The sequence below is a fragment of the Mandrillus leucophaeus genome, unplaced genomic scaffold, assembly GCF_000951045.1.
Source record: "Mandrillus leucophaeus isolate KB7577 unplaced genomic scaffold, Mleu.le_1.0 Scaffold74, whole genome shotgun sequence".
Lineage (NCBI taxonomy): Eukaryota > Metazoa > Chordata > Mammalia > Primates > Cercopithecidae > Mandrillus > Mandrillus leucophaeus.
The window spans coordinates 458,208-467,668 of record NW_012108030.1 but is presented as its reverse complement, the minus strand read 5'-3'; the positions used below and the strand labels follow the sequence as shown (position 1 = coordinate 467,668).

The 9,461-nt window shown below is 40.5% G+C and overlaps 1 protein-coding gene across 1 annotated transcript in view; it reads right to left on the bottom strand.

The window, feature by feature from the left end:
• Window positions 1-2,549: 2,549 nt before the first annotated feature.
• ZNF836 (zinc finger protein 836) overlaps window positions 2,550-9,461 on the bottom strand; it is a 17,493-nt gene continuing 10,581 nt past the window's right edge. The window contains 3 exon segments of the mRNA XM_011965858.1: window positions 2,550-2,811; window positions 3,301-5,217; window positions 5,362-6,222. Of these exon segments, the coding sequence (XP_011821248.1) occupies window positions 3,554-5,217; window positions 5,362-6,222 (2,525 nt within the window). The 3' untranslated portion in view covers window positions 2,550-2,811; window positions 3,301-3,553.

Below are 9,461 nucleotides of genomic sequence, written 5' to 3'. Positions count from 1 at the left end.
TACTCTTAATAAACTGCAAGACATTATAATTTTTTTTACAAAAAGTTCAACTTTTATTGTGTCTTGCTGTTTGTAGCTTTCTCTCCTCTTTTAAAAGGCATGAAATAATAACTCTATCCTTCAACTAATTTTCAGCTCCTGTAAGTTTTTCTCTTTTAGTTTCTAACTGTTGTGGCCTCATGCCAACAACAACGAAATGGTTTATCCTAGAGGTGTAAAGGAAAAGTTTCCTTTCAATGTAATATTCCCCATAGGAAACAGCAGTTGCACTGCAGAAGGTCTTTTCTTTTGCCTTTCAATAACTGGCCTAATAAACAGGTATTACACTTTATCAAAATAATTCCTATGTCATTATTACTAAGTTTGGTTTGGTTAGAAAAAAACTAAGATTAAAAAAAATTTTTTTAATTAAGGTTATTACATCCACATAATTTTCTGTATGTGTGTGTGTTTTTTTTTTTAAGACAGTCTCACTTTGTCACTCAAGCTGGAGTGTAGTGGCATAATCTTGGCTCACTGCAACCTTGTCTCATGGGTTCAAGGGATTCTTGTGCCTCAGCCTCCTCAATAGCTGCGATTACAGGCACACACCACCATGCCCAGATAATTTTTTTGCATTTTTAGTAAAAATAAGGTTTCGCCATGTTAGCCAGGCTGGTGGCAAACTCCTCACCTCAAGTGATCTGCCCACCTTGGCCTGCCAAAGTACTAGGATTACAGGTGTCAGCCACCATGCCTGGCCTGTATGTGCTTTTAAAGTCCTTGTGTCACTAAGTTACAGGGCTTTGACGCCTGGGTCTAAAAAGGACACCAAGTCCTCCTAAATCTTAAACACTGACAGCAGTTAAAACCTCATCTTCAGACCTAATAGAAGATGCCAATCAAAATAAACTGTGTTCGTGAGACACAGGACAAGAAAGTAAAACTATTCAACTCCTCAAGGCCCAGGGGCTATTACAGCAGAGGTGGGCACATGAAATTGTAAGAGCTTACCTAGAAAGATAAAACAAGTTCAGTTTCTCTACAAATTAACCATTGATGTCAAAGGCACACTGATGCAAGACCAGCATATGAGCCTCTGTGTCAGATTAACAAGGTTTTCTTGGAGTATTGACCCACTCCTTGATAAAGATTATAACGGTTGTAAAAAGGCTTATGGAAATCATATCTTATGGGCAAGATGATTAAAATTTTAGATTGTTTATAAAATTTTGAATAACAAATTTAATTGGCCTCACGCTCTCTTTATTAGGGCTTATTGTTTGAGAAATTAAGTGTCCTCTCTCAAAAAATAAAGGTTTTTCCCTTTTTTTGAAATCTTTGTGTATCACTTTGGTTAAATGAAGGACTTACTTTACAATGACCTGTGATCCTATTTTGTGATACTAAGAACTTTAAAGTTTGTCAAATTTTTTTGTCAAATTTTAAATTGGGTCCTCATTAATCTTTTGATATTAGTTCCCTAAAGTCCAAAAGAGACACATTCAGTTTATCTGGTACAAAAATCATACAGAAAGCATTGTCATACAGAAAGCTTCAGCCCCCCGAGGAGCTGGGACTATAGGCGCCTGCCACCTTGCCTGGCTAATTTTTCTTACTTTTAGTAGAGACGGGGTTTCACCGTGTAAGGCAGGCAGGATGGTCTCGATCTCCTGACCTCGTGATCCACCCGCCTCAGCCTCCCAAAGTGCTGGGATTACAGGCGTGAGCCAGCATGCCTGGCCGAACATTTGATATTTTAAAAAGTCTTACTACATTTGTTACATTTGTAAGGTAGCTCTTCAGTATGAACACTCTGGTTTCCATTTCAATGTTCAGGTAAAAGCCTTACCACACACATTACATTTGTGTGGTTCCTCTCAAAGTTGTATATTTTGATGTCTAGTGAGTTCTGATGCCTGGGGAAAGTCTCCGGCACATACATGTAGATTCTCTATCAGTATAAACTCCCTTATGTCCAGTAGTGATTGAACTCTGGTAAAGGTTTTGCCACACTTTTCTCATTTGTAAAGCACCTCTGCACTTTGAATTATCTATAGATCCACAAGTTTTGATCTTTGAATAGAATTCTTGCCACACATACTGCGCTTCAGTAATTTCTCTCCAATATGTATATTCTTTTTTTCCTTTTTTTTTTTTTTGAGACAGAGTCTTGCTGTATCACCCAGGCTGGAGTGCAGTGGTGTGATTTTGGCTCACTGCAACCTCCACCTCCTGGGTTCAAGCAATTCTCCTGCCTCAGCCTCCCAAGTAGCTGGGACTATGGGCACACGCCACCATGCCTAGCTAATTTTTTGTATTTTAGTAGAGACGGGGTTTCACTGTGTTGCCCAGGCTGGTCTCACACTCCTGAGCTCAGGCAATCTGCGCACCTCAGCCTCCCAAAGTGCTAGGATTACAGGCGAGAGCCACTGCGCCCAGCCTTCCAGTATGTACATTCTTATGACAAGTGAGTAGTGAACACTACCTTAAAACTTAGCTACGTTTACTGCATGTGTAAATGTATTGGGCCATATTTGAATTGCTATAAAGAAATACCTGAAGCTGGGTAATTTATAAAGAAGTTTAATTGAATCACAGTTCTGCAGGCTTTACAGGAAACATGGTGCTGGCATCTGCTCACCTTCTGAGGAAGCCTCAGGAATGTTAAAATCACGGTGGAAGGAAAAGGGGGAGTGGGCATATCACATGGCAAGAATAGGAACGAGAGGGAGGTTCCATACACTTTTTCTTTTCTTTTCTTTTTTTTGAGACAGGGTCTCACTGTCAGCCAGGCTGGAGTGTACTGGCACAATCTTGGCTCACTGCAACCTCTGTCTCCTGGGTTCCAGCGATTCTCATGCTTCAGCCTCCTGAGTAGCTGGGATTACAGGCATGCATCACCATGCCTGGCTAAGTTTTGTATTTCAGTAGAGACAAGGTTTCACCATGTTGACCAGCCTGGTCTTGAACACCTGGCCACAAGTGATCTGCCCGCTTCAACCCCCCTAAATGCTGGGATTACAGGCATGAGCCACCATGCCTGAACTGCCATACACTTTTAATCAACAAGATCTCAGCCGGGCTTGGTGACTCACGCCTATAATCCCAGCACTTTGGGAGGCTGAGGTAGACAGATCATGAGGTCAAGAAATTGAGACCATCCTGGCAAAAATGGTGAAAATCCGTCTCTACTAAAAATACAAAAATTAGTCAGGCATGGTGGTGTGCGCATGTAGTACCAGCTACTCAGGGAAACTGAGGCAGGAGAATCACTTGAACCTGGGAGGCAGAGGTTGCAGTGAGCCGAGATCATGCCACTGCATTCCAGCCTGGTGACAGAGAGAGACTTCGTCTCAAAAAAACAAAACAAACAAACAAAAAAACAAGATCTCACCAGAACTCACTATCCCAAGAAGAGCAAAAACCAGGTGGTGCTAAACCACTCTTGAGAAATTCACTCCTGTGATCCAGTCATCTCCCACTAGGCCCCACCTCCAATACGGGGGATTAAAATTCCACATGAGGTTCAGACAGAAGCATCAAATATACAAACTATACCTGTAAATGTGAATTATTTGAACCCAGAAGTTAGGAGAACATCTAAAGGCGTTTCCACATTGAGTTTTGTTGTAAGATTCTCTCCAGTATGTTTTGTCTGATGTTTAGTGAGGCCTGAGCGACTAATGAAAGATTTGCCACACTCATTACATTTATAAGGTTTTTCTCCAGAATGAATTATTTGGTGTTTGTTGAGGCAAGAAAACCGTCCAAAGGCCTTGCCACATTCAATACATTTGTATGGCTTCTCTCCAGTGTGATTTCTTTGATGGTACACCAGCTTTGACCTTTCAATAAAAGCTTTACCACATTCATTACATTTGTAAGGTTTGTCTCCAGTATGCATTTTCTGATGATTAACCAGAATTGAACGTACTCTAAAGGCTTTGCCACACTCATTACACATGTAAGGTTTCTCTCCAGTATGAATACTCCGATGGCGTGCTAGTGTTGATTGATGACGAAAGACCTTGCCACATTCATTACATTTGTAAGGTTTCTCTCCAGTATGAATTCTCCGATGCCTTGCAAGGTTCGAAGTGGAATTAAAGACCTGGCCACATTCAATACATTTGTATGGCATCTCTCCAGTATGCCTTCTCTGATGGTACGTCAGGCCTGTTATATGACTAAAAGTTCTACCACAATGGCTACATTTGTGTGGTTTCTCCCCAGTAGGATTTCTGTGATATCTTGCAAGTTTTGAACTTTGGATAAATGCCCCTCCAAACTCATTACAATTGTAAGGTTTCTCTCCAGTATGAATTATCAGATGTTTAGTGAGGCTTGATCGCTGAGTATAGGCTTTGCCACAATCATTACATTTGTAAGGTTTCTCTCCGGTATGAATTTTCCGATGACGTGCTAGGCATGAGTAGTAACTGAAGACCTTACCACATTCATTACATTGAAAAGGCTTCTCTCCAGTATGAATTCTCTTATGATTTGAAAGGTTTCCACTGTCATTGAAGACCTTGTCACACACATTACATTTGTAAGGTTTCTGCCCAGTATGAATTCTTAGATGACGTGCTAGGCATGAGTAGTTCCTGAAGACTGTGCCACATTCATTACATTGGAAAGGTTTCTCTCCTGTGTGTATTCTCTTATGGATTGAAAGGTTTCCACTGTAATTGAAGACCTTGCCACACACACTACATTTGTAAGGTTGCTCCCCAGTATGAATTCTTAAATGTCTTACAAGGCATGAATTTTCACTAAAGACCTTTCCACATTCACTGCATTGGTAACGTTTCTCTCTAGTATGAATTATCTTATGTCGAGTGAGTAATGACCCCTGTTTAAAGGCTTTGCCACATTTATCACATTTGTAAGGTTTCTCTCCAGTATGAATTCTCCGATGCCCCGCAAGATGTGAAGTCTGACTGAAGACCTTGCCACATTCATTGCATTTGTAAGGTTTCTCTCCAGTATGACTTCTCTGGTGCCTTGCAAGTTGTGAACGTTGACTGAAGACCTTGTCACATACATCACACGTATATGGTTTCTCTCCTGTATGGATTATCTGATGTGTAGTGAGGCTTGAGCTCCGTTTAAAGGTTTTGCCACACTCGCTACATTTGTAAGGTTTGTTTCCACTATGAACTGTCTGATGAGTTGCCAGGTTGGAACTTTGACTAAAGGACTTTCCACATATGTTGCATTTGTATGGTTTCTCTCCAGTGTGGATTCTCTGGTGATTTACAAGATTTGAATTCTGCCTAAAGACCTTGCCACATATGTCACATTGATATGGTTTCTCTCCTGTATGGATTATCTGATGTGTAGTGAGGCATGAGCCTTGTTTGAAGGTTTTCCCACACTCATTACATTTGTAAGGTTTCTCTCCAGTGTGAATCCTTTGATGTATTGCAAGGTTGTAACTTTGACTAAAGGACTTGCCACATTCATTACATTTGTATGGTTTCTCTCCGGTGTGACTTCTCCAGTGATTTACAAGATCAGAATTTTGTCTGAAGATCTTGCCACATACATCACATTGACATGGCTTCCCCCTTGTATGGACTATCTGATGTATTGTTAGTAGTGAGCCCCGATGAAAGGCTTTGCCACATTCGTTGCATTTGTAAGGTTTCTCTGTAGTATGCACCATCTGATGGTTAATAAGACTTGAAGACACTCTAAAGGCTTTGCCACACTCATTACATATGTAAGGTTTTTCCCTAATGTGTGTTTTCTCAAGTTGGGTGGGTAATGACAGTTGCAAAAACTCATTCCCATATTTTTTAGAAATGTTGATTTGGACACTTGGAAGAATTCTTTGAAGTGGTGAGACTAGGGAACCATTATTAACTGTCTTCTCAGATTGGTTACATTCATAAATTTTCCCTTCAGTTTGAAATTTCTGCAGTTCAGTCAGATGTGAGTGAAAGCTTAATGGAAGCTGATTTTCAATACATTTGTTTTCTACATCCTCTTGACTATGTTGACCACTTTTACCAGTAAGATTGTTTTTATAGGTCATTGGCACTTCTTTATTATTTATTTCACCATCTTTCCATTGAAACTCAAGGTCCTGTAGATTTTTCTGGACTTCCCTTAAGTAAAAATTTTCAATATCATAACATTCATGTCTTTCCAGCATCACTCTTTGGAATTTTTCTCCTGTATTACTGTTTCCTATTGGTGGTAATTCCTTGGTCATACATTTAGGAAGGATACCTACAAAATATAATGAACATAGGAGTTTTTTTGTTGTTTTTTTGTTTTTTTGGTTTTTTTTTTTTTGAGACAGAGTCTTGCTCTGTTGCCCAGGCTGGAGCAGAGTGGCACAATCTTGGCTCACTGCGACCTCTACCTCCTGGGTTCAAGCTATTCTTCTGCCTCAGCCTCCTGAGTAGCTGGGACTACAGGTGCATGCCACCACACCTGGCTAATTTTTGTATTTTTAGTAGAGGCAGGGTTTCACCATATTAGCCAGGCTGGTCTCGAACTCCTGACCTCGTGATCTGCCCACTTCGGCCTCCCAAAGTGCTGGGATTACAGGCATGAGTGAGCCACTGCACCTGGCTGAACATGAGTTTTACAAATAACTAGTATTATTTGTTTTTGTTTGTTTGTTTTTAAATAACTACTATTCATAAATATTTTATATTGAAAACATACTACACTAAAAGTAACATTTATATTAGACAGTTACCAAACTTTACCACAGTGATCTTTTATTTTTACAAATAAAAAAGGAGTAGAATTCTTCAGTAAAGAAACACTAATCACATGTAATTCAAATTAATTTTAAGGAAGTCTAGTTTCAAACATTCAATGACCAAAAGACTCATGTTGTGCAAACATATATATTAACACTAAAAGAAGTATTTTTCCACCATGCCCCCAAATCATACACCAACTGGCAGCAAACATATGGCTCTCTCAGAAGAAAAAACAGTTATATATATATTTACTTCATATTTATTGTGCACAAATAAATGTCAAATTACAGCTAAATATCAACAAGTTCAACTAATTAATGATCTATGTAAATGGCAAGCTAAATTATAAATCAAAAATAGTACTGGGAAAATGAGAAAGAACTTTTTGAAGTTATAAAACTAAGTTATTTTTCTGAATACTTATTATATAAGTATTAAACCTGTTCTAAAACTACCTATTTCTGGCTGGGTGCGGTGGCTCCCACCTGTAATCCCAGCTCTTGGAGGCCAAGGTGGGTGGATCACGGGGTAAGGAGTTTGAGACCAGCCTGGCCAACATGATGAAACTCTGTCTCTACTAAAAATACAAAAATTAGCTGGGCATGGTGGTGGGCACCTGTAATCCCAGCTACTCAGGAGGCTGAGGTAGGAGAATTGCTTGAACTCAGGAGACAGAGGTTGTAGTGAGCTGAGATTGCGCCACAGCATTCCAGTCTGGGTGACAGAGCAAGACTCTGTCTCGGAAAAACAAACTAACAAAAAGCTATCTATTTCCATAAAAAAATAGACATTTGCAACACTAACAAGCAATGCAAGTCAGCTATATTGACTTATGTCTGCCAAAACTCATATGTTAGGGTCCTAATCCTCAATGTAGTATTATTTGGAGGAGTGAAAACTTTGGGAGGCAATTAGGTCAGCATGGTAGGTAGAATTTCAGGAACGGAATAGGAATTAGAATAGATGTGAAAAAGCTTTTGCTTTTTGCATGACAATCCTTCTGCCATATGAGGACACATTAAGAGTCAGCCATGATACACCAGGAAAAGGGCCCACACCAGGAACCAAAGTGACTGGCTCTGACATGTGGACTGCTCATCACCCAGATCTGTGAAAAGTGAATTTCTGTTGTTCAAACCACCCTATCTATGGTATCTGCTATACCTAGCCACATTAAGTTAAAGCTAATATGCCATCTCATTATAAACATGAAATAATGTTGATATACCTTATTAAACAAAGAGACTTCTGAGTCTTTACTGTAGAACATGCAATATTCCAAGCTAGCCAACAGCACTAACTTGTTTTTAAAAATCTTAAGATAAATTATCACTATTTTACAAATAAGGACAGTAAGTCTGCCCACAGGATTTATGTATCTACACCCAAATTACAAAGAAAGTAAGACGTGAACCTGGGTTTCCAGTATCAAACATGTTTTTAAATAAAACTGGTCAAACAGGCAGTGCAGATAACTGGTCACCCAAATACCAAGAGTGTAGAAAGAAATACTTCAAGAGCTGGCCGGTCGCGGTGGTTCACGCCTGTAATCCCAGCACTTTGGGAGGCCGAGACAGGCGGATCACGAGGCCAGGAGATCGAGACCATCCTGGCTAACACAGTGAAACTCCGTCTCTACTAAATATACAAAAAATTAGCCAAGTGTAGTGGTGAGCGCCTGTATTCCCAGCTACTCAGGAGGCTGAGGCAGGAGAATGGCGTGAACCCGGCAGGCGGAGCTTGCAGTGAGCTGAGATCGCGCCACTGCACTCCAGCCTGGGTGACAGAGTGAGACTCCATCTCAAAAAAAGAAAAAAAACAGAAATACTTCAAGAGCCAAGGTGTGTTGCCAAAACATTATTCAGTCATCCTTCATGAATAACGGTATCTGAGTCATCATCCCCTGCACATATTGATGTAGCCAGTGTTCTCAGAAAGTTGTCAAGTGAATGAGTAGGCGTCATCCCTTACACGCTGAGTGTAGCGTGGAAGGTGAGGGAGTTCTGCAATAATGGGAGTGTAAAATTAATACGCTAGTAAGTGACTGGGTAGTCCATCTGGACCAAAGTAATATGTTCAGAAGAGGAAGGGAGGAGGAAGGGCATGAGGGGAGGGGAAAGAGTTATGAGCATGGGGCAGCAGGGTTTGTGCTTGCAGAGCTGTGGGTATGTACTTGCCTAAAGAATAGTTAAAATTCTGACTTTGGAAGAAAACAAAGACTTATTTAGAAGTAATGCAGTAACTCACATCTGTAATCCTAGCAATTTGGCAGGCCAAGGTGGGCAGACTGCTGAGCTCATGAGTTTGAGACCATCCTGGGTGAAACCCCATCACTACTAAAATACAAAAAATTAGCCGGGTGCGGTGGTGTGAGCCTGTAGTCCCAGCTACTCAGGAGGCTGAGGTAGGAGAATTGCTTGAACTCGGGAGGCGGAGGTTGCAGTGAGCTGAGTTCATGCCACTGCACTCCAGCCTGGGCGACTGTGGGCGGCAAGCCACCCAGGTGCCGAGGTAAGAGACTGAGGGCACGAGCTGTTTCAGTATAATAAAATACATAAAATAACAAGAGTTATACTAGATATAGATCACAGATATGATTATATGTAAGTATCACTAATCATTAGTTTGTAGTAATTACTCTTTATGCCAATATTATAATAATCCTCGCTCTACAATCATAACCTAGGAAAAGCCAGGCCATACAGAGATAGGAGCTGAAGGGACATGGTGAGAAGTGACCAGAAGACAAGA